Below are 25726 nucleotides of genomic sequence, written 5' to 3'. Positions count from 1 at the left end.
TCTCTCTCTCTCTCTCTCTCTCTCTCTATGTGTCCATCTGTCTCTCTCTCACTCCATGGCAATAAAAAGCTTATTCTATTAATGGAAAAAACTTTATTGGCAGTCATGGTAAAGCCCTGCTGCCATGGTTCAACCTTGACTGATTGGTAACGAAACAATAAGTCACTTTGCTGAAAGTGGGCTGATCAGGACTTCTAACTGAGCAGGAAGTGTGTGTGTGTGTGTGTGTGTGTGTGTGTGTGTTTAAGAACAGAGCAGATGTAACAACAGTGACAGTATTGTCAGATCTAAAACAAGACTCGCTCGGGAAACACATTGTTTATGTTTGGAATGGTGTGCTTTTCATACTATTTTGCAATATGTAAATAAAAAGACGGTCACACTTTATTTTAGGGTCCAATTCTCACTATTAACTAACCATTAACTATAACTTTTGACTCAATTAACTCCTTATTTGCTAATAAACAGCCAATATGTTAATAATAGACATGCTAATAAGCAACTAGTTATTAGTGTGAATTGGACCCTATACTAAAGTGTCACCAAAAAGACTATAATAAATACAATTTTTGTTGTATACAAATTACATTTACCAACTGTATCCAACAATGTAATGCACTCGACTGGACCACAGAGTGATGAATGAACCAGAAATGCTTGGTAACACATTAATTATTGCATTAACTAACATTAACTAATATTAAGCAATACATTTGTTACTATATTTATTAATCTTTGTTGATGTTAGTTATAATGATTTTTATTACTTTTACTTTCAAACTATTTTCTCAAAAATTGATAATACGTTTCACAAATAAATACAAAGAAATGGTAATTAAATATGAAATATTAAAGTAGAAATACTGAGATATTATTTTGTTGTAAAACATACTCCAATAATTATTTACTTTTTAACAACAAAATCATTTTACAGTATAATAAAAAAAAACAATTGTTGAAATGACTTGTACAACCATATATATATATATATATATATATGCATACACAAAAATATTGGTAAAAATATTACTGTAAAAATATTATTGTTACATTTATTAGATCTCCAAGCTTCTAAATATATGCATACTATATACTCAAATTTTATTACATACTTTATATGTGATAGAGGCATGTTCATGTAGTTTTGGTCCTAATAAAAATTGGCTAATTATTATTATTATTATTATTATTATTATTATACGTTGTATATTTATAAATGAATACGCAGCGCAGCTGTATTTTCATCATCATTCCTCCAGTCTTCAGTGTCACATGATCTTCAGAAATTATTTTAATATGATGATTTGCTGCTCAAGAAACATTTCTGATTATTATAAATGTCGAAAACATTTGAGCTGCTTCATATGTTTGTAGAAACTGTGATGTATTTTACATTTTTCAGGATTATTTTTTGAACAGAAAATGTTATAAATGTCATTATTGTCACTTACTGTCATCAATTTAATGTATCCTTATGAATAAAAATAATAATAAAAAATAATACATATGACGTACTGTATGCTATAGACGCATGTTAATGTAAAAATGACATGCAGAAGTCATTTTACCAGTGTTCTATTTATGTGACATCACACTAAGTAGCTCCGCCCACAATGGGATTTCATTGGTTGCCGCTCCAAATAGCAGTACATTCTGATTGGCTGTGAATTTCAGCACTTTGCAGCTGCACAGTAGTTCACACAGGCTTGTGTAGCTGGTCAGGACGTGCTGTCTGTGTAAAGAATAGATTGAATGATTATAATAAATGGAGACTAATCAACTGAGTTCAATTATTTCTGTGGCTAAAGGTGATTACAAACATTCATCAGAATATGAAAGAAAGTGAGCATGGGGTGACAAACGGTCAGGTTGACTGGTGTGTTAAATTTAGACATTGACATCAGTGTTAGACCAGACTGTACTGCGTTCCTATAACACTCCTGAAGCTTGTTAAAACACACACACACACACACACACACAACACGAGCCTCAGACACCTCAAGGCTGTGTTGGAAAAGATCCGCTCTTCTCTTTCCCACAGGACGAGTGACTATAACATTCACAGAACACAAGACTGTAAAAACAGCCTCTTTTAATACAGAAACAGAGACAGACAGAGAGAGAGAGAGATGTTTCTGATCCCCCTGAAGTCAACATGAAACACTTTTCACAAGCCGTTGTATCCTGAGAGAAACGAGACATTCAACAAGAAGAAATATGCAGGACAAGACCTGATTCTATCCATCAGGAATCGATCGGCTCATGAAAATTATGCCTTTATTGTATTCAAATTATATTATATTATATTATATTATATTATATTATATTATTTTATATTATATTATATTATATTATATTATATTATATTATATTATATTATATTATATATAAATTATATTTAAAAAAAAGCTAGTTGTGTTAATTTGACAACAGATTATGAAAACATCAGTGTATGTATTAATATTTTGTATTCGTTTTTTACTTTACATTTTAGTTATTTTAGATTTTATTGGTATGTTTTATATTTTTTTATATTTTAATGTTACTTAAAAAGTTTTAGTAATTTGATTGTTTTTCCTAATTTTTTTTTTTTTTTTTATATATTATTCATTTGTTTTAGTTATTTTAGTAAGTTAAACTTCTTACAAAAAAAGGTGTAGGATTTAGGACTCTATTTTTACTCTATTTTTACTAAAACTGCTAGTAATTTGCAAAAATATTCATAAATTATCGGCAAACAAAACAATTTTCATTACACACACACACACATATACAGTACAGTACAGACCGAAAGTTTGGCAACATTACTATTTTTAATGTTTTTGAAAGAAGTTTCTTCTGCTCATCAAGCCTGCATTTATTTGATCAAAAATACAGAAAAAAATGTAATATTGTGAAATATTATTACAACTTAAAATAATAGTTTTCTATTTGAATATACTTGTAAAAAATAATTTATCTCTGTGATGCAAAGCTGAATTTTCAGCATCATTACTCCAGCCTTCAGTGTCACATGTAACATCAGTCGATCACATGATCATTTAGAAATCATTCTAATATTCTGATTTATTATGAGTATTGGAAACACTTCTGCTGTTTAATATATTTGATGAAGAAAAGTTTAAAAAGAACTGCATTTATTCAAAATAAAAATTTAAATTCTAATAATATTTTTATTCTAATAATATATTTTCTTTATCACTTTTTATCAATTTAACACATCCTTGCTGAATAAAAGTATTGATTTTATTTTAAAAAAAGAAAGAAAAAAAATTACTGACCCCAAATTACTGACCAGTAGTGTATATTGTTATTACAAAATATTTATATTTTAAAAACATAGCTTTTTTTTTTTACTTTTTATTCATCAAAGTATCCTAAAAAAGTATCACATGTTCTGAAAAAATATTAATCAGCAGAACTGTTTCCAACTTTGATAATGAATCATCATATCAGAATGATTTCTAAAGGATCATGTGATGATCCTAAAAATTCAGCTTTGCGTCACATAAATAAATGATCATTTAAAGTATAATACATTTAAAAACAATTATTTTAAGTTTCACAATATTACACTTTTTTTCTGTATTTTTGATCAAATAAATGCAGGCTTGATGAGCAGAAGAAACTTCTTTCAAAAACATTAAAAATAGTAATGTTTCCAAACTTTTGGTTTGTACTGTAGATATATATATATATATATATATATGAAAATATAACATTTCAAATAGAATTAAAGAGAATCAATGAATTGTGAATAATAATGAATAATGCCGTTGTGTGAATAATAAAAAAAAAGTAATCGGGATTGTTGCTGGGCAGTGGCAAGTTTCTTTCAGGTTAACATCGTATAAACAAACATCATTCCTAATAAGCTTATATTAATAATTATTCCTCCTCCATACCTTCCTCAGTGATCCCTCCATCCTGATCTTCACTGATGATCACTGTGTCTCCATGACGACCGTCCGCTGCTGATATCGGAGCAGAGAGTGACGTTCAGTCTATAAATAACCCGACAGACGGTTTGTCCTTCCATTAATCGGTCTGTCGATGAATCAGACGGTAAATGATGACGGAGGATCAGCTTCTGACAGCACAGAGCACTCAAAACATGTCTCACAAACTCTGGTTTTAGACCATTAGTACTCAACAGATGCTGTGAGGCACAGAGACAAACACACTCCTACTGTGCATTATAAAGAATAAGCTTTATGACACAGGTATGACACAAACACCTGAGAGAAGTACGCGAACAGACTGTTTGATCCCACAGTCGAAAACTAGAGTATGTCATTCATAGAAAGAGACAGAAATGCAACGTTATAAACGTACATCAAAGAAGCAACAGACAAACTCTGTATGTGTGTATGTGTGTGTGTGTGTGTGTGTGACTCCTTTGAAGATTAAACACTGACTACTGAAGACTCTCTCTTTCTCTTGTGCAAAGGAAAACTTGAGGAAAAAGTGACTGCAATCTCACAAAAAACTGTCAAGAATATATTCGTATTTCAAAATCAAAAGGAAAAAATTGAAGAAAATATATTTTGTATGAATACAATATACCTTAATATAAGGCTTCTGGCATTTCATTAATTTATTTTAATTATAATACAATGCAATAAAAAAATGCTATGGATACACACACACACACACGCACACACATATCTTCAATTACTAAAAATTATATAAATATAAATAGATTTTTATGGCAGAAATTATATGCAAATTATTAAGTATTATTCTTAAAATATTACCATAATAATTTTTTTGTCAAATGTAATTTATTCTTGTGATGGCAAATCTGAAACATTATAAATTAATTATTCATTTATTTTACATTTCTACGTTAAATTTGTTGTCTGTGATGTATTTATTGTAATTTATCAAAATCTATTCAGGTATGAATATATATATATATATATATATATATATATATATATATTAAATGCAGTATTTTATATTACATATTATAAAATGTTACACATAGTATCAACAGGTTTTTTTGTAATATATTTTATAGGTATAGTATATAAGTAGATATATTCATATATTTTATATTTTATATTTATATATTTAATATAGTATATATTGTCATGACAATAATCTCTCAAAGCAAAAAAAAAAAAAAAATATATATATATATAAATAAATAAAAAATTCTAATGCAGTTTTTTTCTCATTCTTTATTCTATAATGCAGTATGTTTTTTGTGCGGTTACCGTGTATAACCCTGAACTGACTCTCTCTCTCTCTCGCTTTCTCTCAGTTTGTTCGCAGTATTCGCGAGGAGTGTTTGCGATCTTCGGCCTGTACGATAAGCGTTCGGTGCACACTCTGACGTCCTTCTGCAGTGCGCTGCACATCTCTCTGGTGACACCCAGTTTCCCCGCCGAGGGCGAGACACAGTTTGTGCTTCAGCTGCGGCCCTCCATCCGCGGAGCGTTACTGAGCCTCCTGGACCATTACGACTGGAGCCGCTTCGTGTTCCTGTATGACACAGACAGAGGTAAGAAACACACACTTGTGCCTGCAGCCGAACTGAAAGACTATATCAAACGTGACCAGCCAATATTGAGTTGTTTAAACACTTTCTGGTGTCTTGGTTTAATGATTTGTTTGTTTGAGCGGCTTGAGGACAAACTTCTGTCTCAACCCATCTTTGTGGACAGAGAGAAGAGATGAATTTTGTTTGCATGTGGCGTAATGATGATACGATCGCAAGCATTTTTGAACGTGAACATGAAATGAGTAGACTAGTTTACATAGTTATACATTCAGGGTTATTCTTGTGAACTAAAACTCTTAAAAACATTTTGTTAGTTGAAATAATGATGAAATATATTGAATAAAATGAAACAAAATAAATACTTGATTTATAACAAAATTGAGAAATGACACCTTGGCCAATAAGTACATTAAGTAAAAAAAAAAAAATAATAAAATAAATAAATATATATATATATATATATATATATATATATATATATATATATATATATATATATATATATATATATATATATATGTATACATACTGTTGACTGAAAAAAAAACATAATTAGTAAAAATTAATAAAAAGGCAAAAAAGACAAAAAAAAATACAAATATAGAAATGTACTTATTAAAATATTAGTAATAAATAATACTAAAATAAATAACAAATAAAATAAATATTAGAAAAACCATAAACTAAACAAAAAAAGAAGGAACTTAAATTAATAACAAAAAAAACTGAAATGAAAATAAATTAAGCCTAAATAGCAATATAAAACAAACAATGCAAAAGACAAAATTACAAAAATCTTTATAAAAATAAAAATACAAAGTTAATTATATAAACAAAATAGAATCAAATACGTAAAAATAAATATAATAATAAACAAAACTAAAACTAAATAAATAAATATTTAGTAAAAAGAGGGAAAGGAGAATGATATGATTCTTCTTGATATGATTTGCTCTTCTTCAGTCCATTTTAAGCCCAGCATTCGGACACAGAGCGCCTCAGATCTCCTGCCTGCTGTCGGTCCACTGCTCATCCTCGAGCCCAGAGCGACGCGGGCTGCAAGCCAATCATCCAGTCATCCGTGATCTCTTGCTTAAAGACCAGAAAGAGAAGCTAATGGATCCTTTGCATCTGCTTTCTTCCCTCGTCTTCATTTTCTTCATCTCCTCCCTCACTTAATAAGTGCTGATGTCTGAATTTGACTGATAGTCTCTTGAGTCTCTTCATCCGAGCTGGCGTTGAGTCCAAGGACGACGCAGCGTTTTTTCTGCATCAATTTAGCCTTTGTCCTTCTGTTTTGAAATAAGCACTAAAATTACTAACTGGAAAATGGAAATAAAAATAAATGAAACCAAAACCTTAATATTTAAAAAATAAAATAATTAAAATAACCGAAATCTTAATATATAAAAAAAAAATTAAGAAATGAATAAATACATACATAAAAAAATTTAATAAAAAGAACAACTGAAAAAAAAAATTAATTAAAAGAAAAATGTAAAATATAAAAATTAAACACTACTAACACTAATATAATGGTAATACATAACACTAAAAATATTTTTTTATAAAAAAAATGACAAAATGATTTCCAATTATAAAATAAAATAAAATATAAAAATAATATAATATTTTATATAATTATTAAATAAAATAACAAAATGCATTCGATATATAAATAAAAGTTATATTAATAAATACTGCTTAAAGAAATAACTGGACTGGAGTTTAAGCACTAAAATTATTAACTGGAAAACATAAATAGTAATAATTATTTTGTAATTATTAAAAAGTAAAATAAAACATTTGAAACATATAAACACTCATATAAATATAAAGAAACAAAATTAATTTGGAATATTATTAAAAACTATAATAGTGTATACTAAGGAAGGCCCAGGATGATTGAGGTTGAGATTAGGGAGGTTAACTAGTGCCAACTTCTCAGAAAGTGTTTTAGCAATTATTTATTTAGTGAATCATAAGCGCTATTCTGATCTTGAGCCGCTTGATCTGCAGTTGGCATCGATTCCAAGGACATGGCATGCTTTCCCTGTCAGTTTTGCCTTTGTCCTCGTGTTTGTGTTGATTCCCCGAGCGCTGAGGAGGTTTATCAGACTCGCAGACACTCAGTTTGACCTCACACCTCCGTCAGCAGATCTGCATTGCGGCTCTGTCTGCTAAAACGTCTCCGATCGCTCGCTCATACACGTGAAATGGCTGATCGCAGGGGAACGTCCGGCTTGTCTGGAGATATTAGCATCACTGCCAGCAGATATGGAAAAAATACATCTATTCACAGATGAACAGGACAGCCATACTGCAGATTATTAACTAAAATAGCCATTAAGACACTTTACCGACATGTAAAACAATCAAGCATAATTGGCGGACAGTGAAAAGCTTGTTAAAAATACACTTTTCTACAAAAACGGAGAAGAAGTGAACAGAAATGTGTATAGATCTTAAGGGTGTGTGAAATTGGCAATTGAAAATGAAAATATCTCTATTTTATTGTGGTATTTAGCAGTTACAGAAATTTATGTTTTTATTAAGGTTCAAGTTTGCCACCTTAAACTGATTTTCAGAGGCATTTTACCTTTTTACGACCATTTTTTTCTTATTTTATTCAATGCACGTGTCATATTTTATGTAAAATTCTTATATTTAATAAATAAATTACGTTAGAATAATAAGACCCTATATTAACTTTATATTTAATGTAGTTTAAATAAGTAGTTGTAGTCATTTATTCATCCAATTTGCTCTAAATGCTGATTCAGTCAGATAAATATTTAAAAAATAATCATTGTAGTCTTTCATTCAACTAGTAATATTTTGATTTTTATATGACGTTATAGTTTAAATATGCAAGTCACTGTCTTAATGAGTGAGTCACTGAGTCATGTATTCAGCCGATTCATTTAAACAGCTGATTCATTCAAGAACAAACGAAGTAACAGTTGAAAATTGAATCATTGATTCATTCAAACGGATGATTTGTTCAATAATGAAGCAAGTGACTATTTCTAAATGGATGATTCAATTTGATTCATTCAAACGGATGATTCATTCAAGAAAGAATCTTTAGAGACTGACTTCATGAATAGATATTTGAATCATTGATTCATTCAAAAGCGATTCATTCAGAAACAAAACAAAGCTATATTTCGCTCTGTATCCTCAAATGATTTACAACCAAAAACTGATCAAATTAAATCCAACCCATGCATTTACATCTGCAAGTGTTTGCTCATCTGCATTACATCTAGAATGTTTCCTATCAGATGTCAAATAGACATTATTTACGATGTTTATGATTTAGTGTATGTAAAACTGATGTCTGAAAGAGGTCTGTCAGATGTTTGTACACAGTAGATGCTTTCCAGATGCAGACGTACATGCAATCTGAGTTGTTTAACAGCACTGAATTATAAAATCAAGAGAAAGCTGGTCTTTGTAGGCTGCTAATTTAGGGCGAAATGCATCTTTCTTTAATTCTGGTCATTCAAAAGTGCATTTTGATTGCACCCCCGCCGTCAGCTGCCTCAGGATAGTTGCTCAGTTCTTTATTACGGATCTCTAGCGTCCGGTAGGTTAGTGGACGTCCTTGTTAACGTTCGTTGTGCCGTTTCAGCAGTGCTGGAAACCGCTCGGCTATTAAATGCTAGCAGCACAGTTGAGCGAACATCTCCACTTACAGGCCCTGAGTAACTGACACAGCCGTTGCTACTGGCACGCTCACTTTAGCCGAGAAACGGACCATCTGGCAATCTGGATCGGACTGTTAGCGATCGGTTCCAGCTAGCGCTTTGACACTTTAGCTAGAGTCTCGCTACTGCTACCTTTATGAACACTGAGTGAAATACTACTGCACTGCATGCAACACAACTGTCAGCAAAAATATGAGACAGTACGGAATGCTAAACTTTCAATATAGAATTTCTGTCTCTAAGCAACTTTATTGATAATTCACAGCATTGACAATACATTTTTGTTTCTGTGTGTGCATGATATATGTGTTCTCTAACTTTCAAAAAATGATTGCTTCATTCAAAATCCCGCTGCTCTTATCTTCACTCCGCTCTTGACTCAGACTTTAGTCAGATTAGGACAAGCTAGACAGTGTTAGATTTAGAAAAGAGGGAGATCCTTCCACCAGCCAGAATGGTACATGAAAATGTTCTGGATAGTGATTTGTGTCTCTCTGTGATGGTACCACACAAGGCGTCGCTCATCTGTAGTTCTCAGGCTTCTTGAGTGGATGTAGAAGAGTGAGTGGAAGTCGGCAGGTGTTGAGCCTGTCGCTGTTCTTTAAGCAATCAATGTCTTGAACTTGATGCGAGTCGCAAACAGTAGTTAGTTCAATGTCAAAAATAGGTGTGTGACATGGGCCCTTTTGAGCTCAATGAAGGCCAGTCATGCTGCTGCATTCTGAATCATTTGTAGAGGTTTAATCACACATGACAGTAGTCCAGCCTAGAAATGACAAACGGCCTGGACAAGAAATTAAGCTCCTTCTGATGTTGTGCAATGCAAACCTGAATGATCCGTTTTTGCAATGTGGTCTTTTAAATTCAGCTGGTCATTAAAGATTACAGGCGAAAGATTTCTGGCCAAAGTTGATGGGGTAATTGTTGACAAACTTAGCTGGATGGTGAAATCATGCTGTAGAGTCGGAATGGCAGGGAAGATGAGAAGCTCGGTCTTTGCCAGTTTTAGCTGTAGGTGATATTCTTTCATCCAATGTGAGATGGATCATCTGGTTGAAATGAAAGATAGTGCTGTGTGTCTTTAGTATAGAAAAGGTAGGAGAAACCATGTTCCCTGTTGTGGGTCCCAGTGATGTTGTGTATACAGAGAATAGAAGGGGTCCAAGTACTGATCCCTGAGGAACCCCAGTGACCAGTTGGTGTGCTCTGGACACCTCCGCTCCCCAGGCCACCCTAAAAGACCTATCTGAGAGATAGGATTCCAGTGATGAGAGGGTGAACAAGAGGATCTGATGATTCACAGTGTCAAGAGCGGTAGAGAGATCCAGCAGAATGAGAACTGATGATTTGGAATCAGCTTTCGCAAATCCGCAAGGCTTCAGAGACCGAAAATAATGCAGTCTCAGTTGAATGGCCACTTCTGAAACCTGACTGAAGAAATAATGATATCTGGTTGGAAACAACTCGTTCAAAGTTTTTTCACTATGAATGGAAGGAACGAGACTCCTGGTCCAGGTCTGTAGCTATCTACAAGTGAAGTGTTTAATGTTGAGCAGTGGGGTTACCCAAGCCTGCTTGAATGCGGTGAGGAAAATGCCTGGGAGAAGAGATGTGTTGATGATATAATGTTACTGCCTGTTACTTCTGCCTCAGTGAGGGGACAGGAGGAGGAGAGGGCAGTTTTAGCAGTGTATGTGGTTTGGAAATGGAGGTGGTGGAGGTGGACGGGGACACAGAAGATGATTTAATGTTTTGACGAGATTAGATGTGTCTGGAGCGCTGTTGATCTTGTTGTGGAAATACGAAGGATTTGCAGTTTGGACTTTGGCAGAGAAAGATGAAAGCAACGACTGATACAAACTCAGGTCGGACGGATCTTTTGATTTGTGTCATTTTCTCTCTGCTGCTCAGAATTTGGACTGATGTTCACAAAGAACAGGAGACAGCCAGGGGTTAGAAGAGGCAGCACAGGCTCGCCTGGAGTAGAGAGGACAGATACCGTCTAGACAAGAAGTTAAAGTGGAGCATAAAGTGACAGCTGCTACATTCACATCCAGAAATGAGAAAGGTGTGGGTGAGAGAAGAGTGTGGACGATACTATAGAGGAAAGATGGGAGGGTGAAAGGGAGCACAGGTCCACAGAAAAAGAGAGAGGTGCAACTTTTTTACTGCAGATGGATGTATGGATGGATGGATAGATAGATAGACAGATAGACAGACAGACAGATAGATAGATGGATGGATTTTTATAATTTTTAATACATTTGGAATCATTTCAATGTTTAAAATGTTTAAAATATTTAAATATTTTACATTTTTATTCATTTTTTTCATTTACTTATTATATTTGCATATTTAAAATTGTACAAAATTATAAGACTATATGTAGCTCTAAGTTCTATGAGCCATTTTGCTAATATCCTAAAATGGCATTAAAGTGTAAAAATAATATTAAAAATAATGTTAAATATGTACATATTTACAAATATTTTGAAAAAAAAACATATTTTGAGTCGTTTTGCTAAATGACACTGCATTTCTCCAAAACCTCTCCTTTTGAAGTAGCACGTCACATGCTTAAACATTCACATAGCGCTGTGTTTGAAAAGCAGCTGGTAAAGGCTGTGTTTTCATGCGGCGCGAGAGGCAAGTGTCCGTCCGTCCGTCCACACACACACAGACTGAGGTTTGTGTACAGAGGATTCTCCAGCTCTCTGCTGCCAGTCTGTGTTTACTCACAGGACAGCTGGTACCGCTTCATTATGATTGTGTGTGTGTGTGTGTGTGTGTGTGTACGAGCTCACGGTCATCTGTGGTCTGTCTGTGTGTTGTGGCCTGTCTCATATCTGTTGTTGTGAACCTGCTCACACACACACACACACACACAGACAGAAAGATACTGGACACTACATGTGTCCTGATGTCCAAAGTCCTGCGGTGCGACTAAAGGCCAGTTTAAAGGACATCTGTTGCTCTTGGCCGACATTACTGGCACACTGATGCAGAATACACACGGGACATTTGGACAGGAGAAAGAACCCTAGCACACACACACACACACACACACACACACACACATACACACACACACACACACACACACACACACACACACACACACACACACACTCACTCACTCACTCAATCACTCACACACACACACACACACACACACACACACACACACACACACACACACACACACACACACACACACACACACACACACAGACACACACACACACCCACACACACACACACACACACTCACGCACTCACACACACACAGTCTGGAAAGGAGAATATAGCTGAATTATGTAGCTTCTCTCTTTTTATTATTTGCATAATATTGCATCAAAATGACTTTTTTTCATATTTTGTCAGAGATAATAGAGTCAGTATTATATTAATGACACTATTATAGTTCTTATAAATAATTAAATTACTTTTTATATTTTCGGTTTTCATTTTATCTTTAGTTAACTTTTTAGTCTTTAGTTGTGTGTTTGTCATTTTTATGGTTTATTATGATTTGTAAAATATGTCTGTATAGTTTTTTTTCTGATTTAGTTATTTTAGTATATGAACATTAAGTATCTCATTAAATAAAAATAAGAAATGTTACAAAATAAAATAAGTTCAAGTTTTTACCTACAGTTCGAAGGGTTTTATCTGATTTATGTTGCATCTTACTTTTTAGCATCTGCATAAAATTGCAGAAAAACTTATTTTTCATACTTTGGGAGATATAATGGAGTCAGTGTTATTTTAGAATCATTTGGGTATAATTCTACTTTTTATCAACATTGTAAATTATTTAATATTTTCTTTTATTTCTGTTTTCATTTAAATGTTAATGTTTTAGTCATTTTTTATTTATTTTATTGTATTTCAGTTATAATAAGGGTAAAGTAAAACCATTTTGTTATTGTTTTAGTGAACTATAATAACCCTGAATAGAGTTTAAAAAAAATTATGTTGCATCCTTTTAGCATTTGCATATAATTGTATAGTTTTATTTTTTTCATTTTCAAGTTATTTATTTTTTAAGTCATCTTTGTCTCCCATATTTTTATAAAATAGATAATTAAGACAAATGTTGACATACAGTAAGTTGCTTTTTTAGTAGTTGCATAAAATTGCATAATTTAATTAAACTATAACATTCTTTTAAGTTATTTTTTCTCTCTTTATATATATATATATATATATATATGGACAGTTAGATCATTTGTGCTTGAAATAAACTGATGAGAGCTGTGACTCTTTTGTAGCTGTTGCGATCTAAAAGTCTAAATCTCTCTATTTGTGCTCCATTCAGTTTTCTCTGCATGTTTAGGTGAAGATACATGTGTTGTTGTTGTCAGGATATGCCATCCTGCAGGCCATCATGGAGAAGGCGGGTCAGAACGGCTGGCAGGTCAGTGCCATCTGTGTGGAGAACTTCAATGACGCCAGTCACCGAAGACTGCTGGAAGACCTGGACCGGAGACAGGAGAAGAAGTTCGTCATCGACCTCGAGGCAGAACGACTCCAGAACATTCTGGAGCAGGTGAGCATCACATCAAGCAATCAAAATTAACCACATTTACAATCCTGGTCAAACACAATGGATACAGTAAAATGCTCCGCTACATTGTTTTTCGTGTGATATATTCTTCAAATCATTATGAAATAAATTGGGCTGGGAGTGTAATTTCATGTTGACTTATACAATTAAAATTTAAAGTTTTTTACACTTTTTTTTATTTACATGCTTTAAATCTATTTTAAAATATTTAGATATTTTAAAATATATATTTTTAAAACATTTTTTTTTTTTGACTTTGAAAATATTCCACAATATGAAAAGAATGTATTACAATCTAAATGTTTTATTTTAATTTTTAATTATTAAAAATAATTTTTTTTTTTTTTATAATAAAACTATATATAGTAATGTAAGTGTTTTGAGCAGTTTTGCTAACTGATTTTGAAAATATTCGACAATAAATTTCTTCAAATTCTAAAATGTAAAAATTTTTTTTTTAAAATTAATTTATTTAAATACTTTTAAATATTTACAAAAAATGCATAATACTATATATAGCTCTGTGAGCTCTTTAAGACATTTTGATAACTGACTTGAACATATTCTAAAATATTAAAAAAAGAAAATATTTATTAAATTTGTAAAAAATATATTCAGATCTTTCAAAAATATATATTTATAAAAAATTATAAAAAAAAATATATACTAGCACTGTAAGTGTTTGGAATAGTTTTGCTAAATGACTAAAAACAATCTACAATTTCAAAATTTAAAATATTTTACATTTTTTTTTATAAATAATTATATTTGTATTTTTTTTAATATTTACAAATATTCTGATAAAAACATAATATACAAAACATAATATATAATATCAAACTATCATTTAGCCATTTTGACGGACTTTGAAAACATCATGCAACATTATAATTTTTTTTTTACATTTAATTACTTATTAATATTTAGATAATTATATTAGAAAATATATTTTTGAAAACCTATTAAACTGTATATTCTACAATATTTTTAAGTGCATTAATTGAAAACATAATTTTTTTTTTAATGTTTAGATTGTTAAATATATATATATATATTGTTAAAAAAATAGTACTATACGTGCTTTGAGCAGTTTTCAAGCTGACTTTGATAATAATATGATAATATTATTTATTTCTCAATTGAACTTTTTTATTGTAGTTTTAAAACTTCTTTCAAAAATGTTTTAAAAAACAAAACTTTAGTGTACATTAAACGGTTTAAATGTGTAGCAGCTCCATGGTTCTCGTGCGGTAATGATGTCACAGCTCAGCTCTCAGGACGTCTGATCTATGAACTCTGCGATTGAGGGGCGTGTTTGATTATTACATGGTCCGTCTGTTCCTCAGGCAGACCTCTGAGGTGCCCATCTATCAGCCTGACAGCAGACTTGGCAAACACACACACACACACACACACACACACACACTGTCTCGCGGTTGGACATAGTTAGGTACAACATCAACAGAATGTTCTCTCTACATGCCCTGCCAGAATGTTCCTCGAGCAGATGTGATCTCACACCGATACCAGTTACACACTAGACAAATCTCAAATACAGTATTTGAAAAAGACTATTTACTTAAAGGAATAGTAAAAAAAAAAAAAAAACTCTTAGATGAGTTTGTAGCATTGCATCAGTGTCTCATCAATGGATGCTCTGCAGTGAATGGGTGCCGTCAGAATGAGAGTCTGATAAAAACATCACAATAATCCACAGCACTCCAGTCCATCAGTGAACATCTGGAGAAGACAAAAGATGAAACAAACCCAGCATTAAGGTGTTTTTGAGTCCATAATCCATACAAATTCTTCCTCCAGTGAAAACATCATCTGAATCAGAAGAGAAATCTGCACCGTTTACAATCCAAAACAGATCACATTTTGAAGTGAGAGACAACAGGAGATTAACTTTTTCACTGGAGGAAACGTTATTATGGATTATGAACTCATGTTTTTGCCAGAAGCAATGGTTTGAAAATCATCTTAATGATGGATTTGTTTCTTATAAACACGTCTTCTCCAGATGTTCACTGATGGACTGGAGTGCTGTGGATTATTGTGATGTTTTTATCAGACTCTCATTCTGACGGCACCCATTCAATGCAGAGCATCCATTGATGAGACACTGATGCAATGCTACATTTCTAACTTTTTGTGTTTTTTTACGTCAAAATGTTTCTTCTGGCTGGTCCATAATCCATAATTACACTTCCTCCAGTGAGAAAATCCTCTTCGAGGTGATGAAAGCGTTCTTTTGTCACGAATGACCTGTTTTTAATTCTGTAATTGGTGCTGAGATTACAGAATCATGGGTAATGTAATCTATTACCAGGAATTATTTACAAATATAAGTAAAAACAAATGCATGCTGATGGCTTCATCAAAAATCAACTATCATTTTAATTATACTTACATTAAAATTTGAACTGCAATTCTGCATCCTATTTGGCACATTAATACAAATGCATTGAAATTGAAATGCACACAGTGTCTTGGAACATAAACTCTATTTATATGTAAAAATACTTTCCCAAGAATATATGATAAATAATAAAATAAAGATTGTAATAAAACAATCTTTGTGCTACTGTATTTCCAGCCACTCATTCCTTGTATTTCTGTCTTTCTCTCAGATTGTGAGTGTGGGGAAACATGTGAAAGGATATCACTACATCGTCGCTAACCTGGTGAGTGCTGGCGCGGGTTTATACAGTGATGGAGGAATACAGCTGGAGGAAATGATCAAATATAGAGGACAGCGTGTCCTCTGGCTCTGAGCTTCACTTTCCTGAAGAAAACCAGAACGCATTATTACATGTTGACATCGTTTGTGAAGGATTCCTTAAATCATGTGCACTAGTGCTTTACTGCGTGATCATATGCACCATTTTCAGCTTCTGGACGATAAAGCAGATTTAAAATCACAGAGATTTGAGGATACAGGACTTTTTTTTTTTTTTTGCTTATTATGAAACCACCACCATTGAGTTTTAAAAACACCAAGTAAATTTAAATTCTAATTATAAAACAATCATATTCAAAAATGATATTTAATATAAAAAAATAACTATAAGAATTATTGTTAATTTTAAAATGTATTTCCTAAATGTATAATTAAAATGAAATAATTAATTGACCGCAGTTGACACCCAAGAAGACCTTAGCAAATGTAAACATTTACAAATCTCTTTTAAATAACTTTATATACTTTTTAATGTACTTGTATCTTTTTCTAATTAATTAAAATAATATAATTTATTAATTTATTTTAATATGTTTCATTTAATGTAAGGAATTGTAACTATTTGTTTTATAAAACTTAATGTAAGACTCTTCTTTCTCTAATTCCATAAAAAATTGAAAAATATAATATATATATATATAATATATTTTTTCATATTTTTTTAAAATGTAATTAGAAAAAAAAAATTAAATTTTTTTTTTTTTTTTTTTCAAAAAAAAATTTTCAACATTTTTTTTTATGTAACTAGAAAATACAAATAAAATAACGCAACAAACTAAACATCACTAACATCATCTTAGCAACAATAAATCAATGCCAATGCCATTAATCTTTTAAAAAGCCACCAAAAACACCCTAGCAACAACTCAATCTGGATGATTAATTTTCTCTGAACTGGTCGTTAGTCTCAAGTATTTTGCCGTCTTGTTTAGTTTTGGAGACTCTGACTATGATTGACTGCTGAACCCGAACTTTGTTATGTGTGATTTATCATTGCTTACTTTGTGCTGTGCCTTGACGCATTCTGCGTGCACATTTGTTAGCGTCAGCATCTGGGATATTATGAATTGTTATAACTCACTCTCACTCAATCTCCCCTTTTCCACCTTTTTATCTTTTCAATGCATCGGCTGCATTCGCTCTCACCCTGCTCTTTGTCTTTTTTCCCGTCAGGGATTTAAAGACATTTCTCTTGAGAGGTTTATGCACGGCGGGGCAAACGTCACTGGTTTCCAGTTGGTGGATTTTAGCAAACCAATGGTGATTAAACTAATGCAGCGCTGGAACAAACTAGACCAGAGGGAGTATCCAGGATCCGAGAGCCCACCCAGGGTACGCAAACAACATAATTAAACACAAATGCAAACACCAATAAACCAGAATAACAAACACTGTGAACATTTATTTGCACACGCTTTATGTCTCAGCACCCAGTTCACTAAATTAACTCAGAGATCTGAACTAAACACCATTGAATCCATCAGCAGAATAATTCCTTATCTACTCAAACAGCGTGCTTCGAACCCCTCGAGCAAATAGAAGTTGGTTTAAATCAGGGCAAAACTCTGATAATCCTGTCGGACGCATGTGGCAGAGATCCAGTCACAGATGTTCAGCCAATCAAACTGTGACAGGACACATTCTTCGTCAAGCTTTAGCCAATGAGATTCAACAAGCAGCTGCCCAGGCAATACGTGAGTCAATTAAGCCGTGACAGACCACAGCCGGAGCCACGTTTAACCTGTCTGTTAGGGAACATGTGAAATATAGTCTTTATACAAGTGAATAAATGTTGTGTTTTGAAGACTGTGATACCATTTTAGACAAATTCACATTCAGGGGCACAATTTCAATGTATCCAACAATGTGCTTTTCTTTTATAAAGGGATTCAATGAAAGCAAAAAAAAAAAAAAAAAAAAAAAAAAAAAATATATATATATATATATATATATATATATATATATATATTATAATTTCATCTTTAATTACGTAATAATAATGCAATTATTTATATGCCTTTATACACTGTATAAACATACAGTTGATAAAATTTAAAGTAAATATATTAATAAAAAAATAATCACATAAAGGCAAAAGTACACACACACAGACACACACGTAAAACAAAATAAATGTAATCTGGGTTGTGTAATCATAGTCCAAAAATAAAGTACTTATAATTAAATCACAGATTACATTTACTTTTTTAGAATTACATTATTACTTATTTACACAATGACAGTAAATTAATGATGTACTGATTTGCCCTAATTCTCCTATTTTCACTCTTAAATTTGAATAAAATATGTTATATACTAAATACAAAAAAGTATTTAGTATAAAGTACTAAAAAGTACATTTAGGTAAAGGACATACATATATTAAAAGAAAAAAAAAATCCTGTTTTGCCACCCCCAAATATAAAACATTAAGATGCTTGTTATAACATTTAAAATATATTTTTTAAACTCAAAAAACTGATTTCCTTTTTTTTTTTTTTGATTTTAAGGACCCTCAGGGCCTTTTTGTTATTCACACATATGCTACTAAATCCATTTTACATTTACACACATCTATTCTTAGTCTCAAACACAAGTGAAATGTTCGCACAGTACCACACAAAAAGTATTACAGTTCTTTGTAATAGAAAGCAAGACAAATAAACTCATTAAGATGGTTTTATTCTGCATAACCTCACCTCATTGTGCAGTCCTCGGCTCAAAACCTTGCTTTTCTCCTCTGTTGATAACGTGGAGCTCCTTCTCTACTCCCATTGATTAGTACTTCCATCCTGCGGTCCCTACTATAAATTATCAGAGGAACATCAGACCAATCTTTACGGGTTCATTAGAGCACACTTTATAGGCAAGAGCCTTGACTATCTCCATCTCTTGCTTGCTCTTGATTTTCTGCATCTCACTCGCTGAGTCCCCCCTTTAATGTTGTTGTTTGCTTCTGTCTTTCCCTCACTGTTAATTGGATGTTATTATGCCTCTGCTAGAACCATAAATCTTCAACTGATCAAATTAATTCATAACGAACGGTGTCTGTGCAGATCCAGCCACTGAGGCTTGTTCTGTCTTATTGGGGTAATTTACTCATGCAAATAGCCATGCTTTTGTATTTGTTTATGGAAATAACAACAGATGAACATCCATTTTTATTTCTGGTGCAGTGAAGCTTTTTTATTTTACCGCTAGTGGTACCTCATAAAGAGAAAAACAATGCACTGTTTTCCCCAGCAATCTCTATGGATCTTTACTGCTCTGTAGCAGCAATCTGTACTGCTTTACAGTTAAATAGCTTTTCCAGTAACAAGTAGTGGTGGTGCTACATTGCAGTTTTATGTCACATTGCATTGCGTACACAGCCTTACAAGCAAGCCGGCAGAGGCAATAATCAATTCACTCACCTAGATTGCCCTCTCTGTTGCATTTACATCTACTTTATGCACTAGGACAGCTCTGCATTCTAATTGATATGTGATTATAAACAAGACACATGGGTAATGTAGTGTGAATGAAGTAAAGACACAATATTCCTTTTACCTCCTCAGTACACATCATCATTGACGTATGATGGTGTGCTAGTGATGGCAGAGGCGTTTCGGAATCTGCGTAGACAGAAGATTGACATCTCTCGCAGAGGCAATGCTGGAGACTGTCTGGCAAACCCAGCTGCTCCTTGGAACCAAGGCATCGACATGGAACGAACTCTGAAACAGGTGAGAGGATGTTATCTAAAAAATGGAAACCACAAGTAACAATGGGCAAGACTCTGTGAGACAGGTGGGAATGGGCTGGACTTAGTGAGACAGGTGGGAATGGGCTGGACTCTCTACGACAGGTGGCAATGGGCGGGACTATGCAAGAAAAGTGGGAATCGGCTGGACTACTACGGGTGGGAATGGGCTGGACTCAGTGAGACAGGTGGGAATGGGCAGGACTCTTATGAGACAGGTGGGAATGGGCAGGACTCTGTTCGACAGGTGGGAATGGGCAGGACTCTGTTCGACAGGTGGGAATGGGCTGGACTCAGTGAGACAGGTGGGAATGGGCTGGACTCAGTGAGACAGGTGGGAATAGGCGGGACTCTGTTCGACAGGTGGGAATGGGCAGGACTCTGTTCGACAGGTGGGAATGGGCTGGACTCAGTAAGACAGGTGGGAATGGGCTGGACTCAGTGAGACAGGTGGGAATGGGCGGGACTCTGTGAGACAGGTGGGAATGGGCGAGACTCTGTGCAAAAGGTGGGAATAGGTTGGATACTTTATGACAGCTGGGAATGGGCTGGACTTAGTGAGACAGGTGGGAATGGGCTGGACTCTTTACGACAGGTGGAAATGGGCAGGACTATGCAAGAAAAGTGGGAATCGGCTGGACTCTGTACTACAGGTGGCAATGGGCAGGACTCTGTACGACAGGTGGGAATGGGCTGGACTCTGTTAGACAGGTGGGAATGGGCTGGACTCTGTTCGACAGGTGGGAATGGGCTGGACTCTGTTCGACAGGTGGGAATGGGCTGGACTCTGTTCGACTGGTGGGAATGGGCTGGATTCTGTTCGACAGGTGGGAATGGGCTGGACTCTGTTCGACAGGTGGGAATGGGCTGGACTCTGTTCGACAGGTGGGAATGGGCTGGACTCTGTTCGACAGGTGGGAATGGGCTGGACTCTGTTCGACAGGTGGGAATGGGCTGGACTCTGTTCCACTGGTGGGAATGGGCTGGACTCTGTTCGACAGGTGGGAATGGGCTGGACTCTGTTCGACTGGTGGGAATGGGCTGGACTCTGTTCGACTGGTGGGAATGGGCTGGATTCTGTTCGACAGGTGGGAATGGGCTGGACTCTGTTCGACAGGTGGGAATGGGCTGGACTCTGTTCGACAGGTGGGAATGGGCTGGACTCCATACAACAAGTGGGAATGGGCGGGACTTTGTATGATAGGTGGGAATGGGCGGGACTCTACACGACATGTGGTAAAGGGCAGAACTCTGTATGACAAATGGGAATGGGGATTCTGTATGACAGGTGGGAATAAGCAGGACTCTGTCTGTCAAGTGGGAATAAACAGGAATTAATACCACAGGTGGGAACGGGAGGGAGTCTGTATGGCAAATGGGAATGGGGGGACTCTGTACGACAAGTGGGAAGGGCTGGGACTCTGTGAGCAGATGGTAATGGGAAGGACTCTGTATAACGAGTAGGAAGAGGTAAGACTGTGTAAGGTAGGGGGTAATGGACAGGACTTGTATGACAAATGGGAATGGGCGGGACTCTGTATGACAAATGGGAAAGGGTGGGACTCTACAGTATATTACAGGTGAGGGGGGGTGTTGCTCTGGGTGGGATTCTGTGCAAAAGGCTGAAGCACTACCTGAAAGGTGATTGTGGGTGGAACTGAAAAAGAGGTGAGATGCTCTCTGACAGGTAAGTTTGGACAGGGCTTCACATGACAAGTAGGAGTGGACAGAACTGTTGTCTGGACACATCCTGAAAGTAAGAATGGGTGGGACTCTTTATAACAGGTGGAAGTGGGCAGGATGCTGTCTAACAGATAAGAGTTGGTATGCCTCTAAATGGCGGTACATTGTCTGAAAGTGACAGTGGGTGGGACTGTGAACAGCTGAGGGGAGTGGGTAGGACACTGTCTGAAAGGTAAGAATGGGCAGGACTGTACAACAGATGGGAGTGGATTTGATGCTATTTGACAGGTAAGAATGGGCAGAGCTCTATACTTGAGGTGGGAGTGGGCTGGACACTGTCTGAAACGTGAGAGTGTGCAGGACTCAAGGGTGGTTCGGACAATGCAGGATAAAAGGACACATAAACTTTCTATCAAATCTCACTCTAGTTTGAACTCATCTTAAAAGTTGAAACCACTCATCAAACTAAAATGTAGCTAATAATGATAACTTTCCTCCATGTTTACCAAAAGTGATGCATCTTTCTAATACTTCCTTGTGTGTGTGTGTGTGTGTGTGTGTAAAGGTGAGAATCCAGGGTCTCACTGGGAATATCCAGTTTGACCATTATGGACGAAGAGTCAACTACACCATGGATGTCTTTGAGCTAAAGAGTAACGGACCCCGCAAGGTCAGACACACAACACAATTTCATACATTTAAACACACACAAGCATCCATTTATACAGATACACACTGTAATTTTACCCAGAAGCCCGCACACAGTATTGATCACCCTATCATCTATCATCTGCAGATCGGTTACTGGAACGACCTGGATAAATTGGTTCTGGTCCAGAATGAGCTCTCCATGGGAAATGACTCCACTATGGAGAACAGAACGGTTATCGTCACAACTATAATGGTAATGTACACGCAACCACCCACATCCGCAATCTTACACACATAGTGCCATCTAGAGTGAGCAAGATATCAGTTAGATATACTTGATTAAAACTCACTTGCATTGCTCTCGACTGTATTAGTGAGAGGAACAAGGAAAGAAAGTGAGCCAGTGGAAGCAAGAGAGAGGGAGTGCTTACTGTGCATTAATACATTAATCATGTTAATGTCATCAGTTTAGCCATAGATAAGAGAATAAGAGGGTTATACTGAAGAGAAAAAGGTTGCATATGCATTTGAGGTTGATGTTTAAATTTCCCTTAAAATGCACCACAGTAACCATCGTTTTCAACAAATCACCATCGTTATAGCAGTCATTGTTAAGGTGCTGTCCCACTAGCTGACTCAATTTGAGTTTGGTCAGGCGTGTCAAACCTACCAACTGTTTATGTCAAAAAGTCGTAGGTCTGTCACAGTCAGCAATTAAAAATGGATGAGATGACAGGCTGAAAGATTGTATGTGACATTTCGATCCCATTCTGTCACGAACTGCTGAAATAAGAACAGGAGCACCATGCAAGCAATTATAATAGGCTGACTTAAATTATACAAGTGTACAGCTATGCTATATGACTTTGCATTCGTTGTAAGTTCTTAAGCCAGAGAACATTTACATATACATGAATGCATTTGGTAGGTGCTTTAATCCAAAGTAAATTACACTGCATTCATGCATTCCCTGGGAATGCAACCCATGACGTTGGCGTCATGTTCTACTATTTAAGCTGCTTTACATGAATGCCATATTAAACACAGAAGAAGCTGAGAAGAAGCTCAAAGGCCATGAGAGCCACCCACTTACTGGCTCAGGCTATTTCAAACTTGCTAAATGTTGCATTTCTGTTTGGGGTGTTAACAAAAGCGTTGAGTCACTATCTGACCTCTGATTCTCCAACAGCTCACAGCCGAAAATCGATTAGCATTACATCAGCATTAAAGACCTAAAGATTCAGAACCTATTAGCAATTACAATTAGAAAAGCTCCAAGGGGTCATATTTTAGAAAATATGCATCTGAACTAATCAGTTTTAAATTTTTAAAAACATCTTTAGATTTGAAAATATCAACATTAGAATTAAGATAACATTATGGCCTTTTATAGAATAAAATCTCTTATTATATTATATAAACGCATTTATATTTATGAGTTCCTGTAGCTCAATTGGTAGAGCACTGCTTATCAAGCGCAAGGTTGGGGTTCGATTCCCCGGGAACACATGATAAGTAAAAATTGATAGCCTGAATGTAAGTCGCTTTGGATAAAAGTGTATGCTAAATGCATACATTTTAAATTAAATTAAATTAAATTAAATTTAATTTAAATTTTATATCTTGTAATTCTGCATTGATATCCCATAATTCCGTATTTATATCTCACAATTCTACCTTTGCGAGATATTTTTCGAATTGAGATATAAACTCAGAATTGCGAAGAAAAAGTCTGAATTGTGAGATTAAAAGGTCACAATTATCTATTTAATTAATTTGATTATCATCCAACACCGGAAAGATGCTTGCAAAGAACATAAGATATAAAATTAAGGTTAAAATTTTTTACTTTAATTTTGAAAATATCAACATTACAATTAAGATAACATTATGGAATGTTTCTGCCTTTTATAGAATAAAATATCTTATTATTTTATACAATCGCATTTATATCTTGTAATTCTGCATTGATATCTCATAATTCCGTATTTATAGCTCATTGTTCTATGTTTATATCTCACAATTCTACCTTTGCAAGATATTATAAAAAGTCTGAATTTTGAGGTTAAAAGGTCACAATTATCTATTTAATTAATTTGATTATCATCCAACAGCGTAAAGGTGCTTGCATAGAACATAAGATATAAAATTAAGGTTAACTTTTTTTACTTTAATTTTGAAAATATCAACAATAGAATTAAAAGAACATAAAACAAAAGGTAAAAAGCTGAATTTTAAGTATGAGAAGTGCAATAAAATAGCATTACTTCATAATTATATAAATATATTTTTAAATACGCTTTTTTTTAGTGTTTTCCATTATATTGTCTACTGTAACTTTACTACAGTACCAAACGTATTTTGGTGGAAACTATGGTCATTGTGGTAAATTCTGTAAGGGTTTAAACAGGGAAAGAGCGATAGAAAATTATACCTTAGCAGGCTCCTCCTCTCTCTCTCCTTCTCTGTCTCTCTTTTCTTTTCTGCCGTGCGCTTTTTAAGGCGATGGAGAATTTTACCTCTGCAGGATCATCATCGTTTCCATCACTGCTAAAGAATCCACTGTTCAGACACTGAGCAGAGAGAAGAAGACGAGACAACCGTGAGACACCAGAGTGTAATGATTCAGCTGGGACTGCAGCGTTAAACGTTCACTAACATTGAGCCCATGTACTTGAGGTGCAATGCCAAGGGTGTACAAGGGTATTTTGTCAAAGGGTTTTTTGTTTTGTCATCTTGTGATTGCTTGACCTTGCTCTATGAATCTACATGGTTGGCATTTAAAGGCATCATGAAACTGAAACTGACCCAAATGACTGTACTCTATATGCATCATTCAAAACTGAATTGAGATTACATTATAATGTCCAATTCAATGCCAGGTTATTAAAATCATTATTAACTCATCCACACGTCACTCCAAACTTTATGACTTTTTTAAATAAAACAAAACAAAACAAAACAAAGATATGTAGCATCTATATGCATTCAACAAAAGTCATTTATAATATGCTTGTTTAATGTATAATGTGTTATGAGGTTTTACCGTTTCAAAATAATAGTTTAGTTTCAAATGCTGCCCGTTTTCCTTCTATTCTTCATTGGTATTACTTTT

At 34.4% G+C, this 25726-nt stretch overlaps 2 protein-coding genes across 6 annotated transcripts in view; one reads left to right on the top strand and one right to left on the bottom strand.

The window, feature by feature from the left end:
* Positions 1–25726, bottom strand: part of LOC128029077 (guanylate cyclase soluble subunit alpha-2-like) — a 174570-nt gene that overhangs the window by 49680 nt on the left and 99164 nt on the right. The gene's annotated exons all lie outside the window — the stretch shown is intronic.
* LOC128029075 (glutamate receptor 4-like) overlaps positions 1–25726 on the top strand; it is a 77342-nt gene that overhangs the window by 8289 nt on the left and 43327 nt on the right. For 4 of the 5 annotated variants that reach the window (XM_052616550.1, XM_052616549.1, XM_052616552.1 and 1 more), the window contains exons 3-9: positions 5270–5509; positions 13590–13774; positions 16426–16479; positions 17709–17867; positions 20093–20260; positions 22526–22630; positions 22757–22864. In XM_052616550.1, coding sequence (XP_052472510.1) covers positions 5270–5509; positions 13590–13774; positions 16426–16479; positions 17709–17867; positions 20093–20260; positions 22526–22630; positions 22757–22864 — 1019 coding nt within the window. Of the gene's footprint in view, positions 1–5269; positions 5510–13589; positions 13775–16425; positions 16480–17708; positions 17868–20092; positions 20261–22525; positions 22631–22756; positions 22865–25113; positions 25711–25726 lie in introns of those variants that run through there. The other variant, XM_052616553.1, reaches the window with a different exon arrangement.

The sequence above is a fragment of the Carassius gibelio genome, chromosome A15 (genome assembly GCF_023724105.1).
Source record: "Carassius gibelio isolate Cgi1373 ecotype wild population from Czech Republic chromosome A15, carGib1.2-hapl.c, whole genome shotgun sequence".
In the NCBI taxonomy this organism is placed as follows: domain Eukaryota; kingdom Metazoa; phylum Chordata; class Actinopteri; order Cypriniformes; family Cyprinidae; genus Carassius; species Carassius gibelio.
Note: the sequence above shows the minus strand (reverse complement) of the source record. Positions and strands in the feature narration are given on the sequence as shown.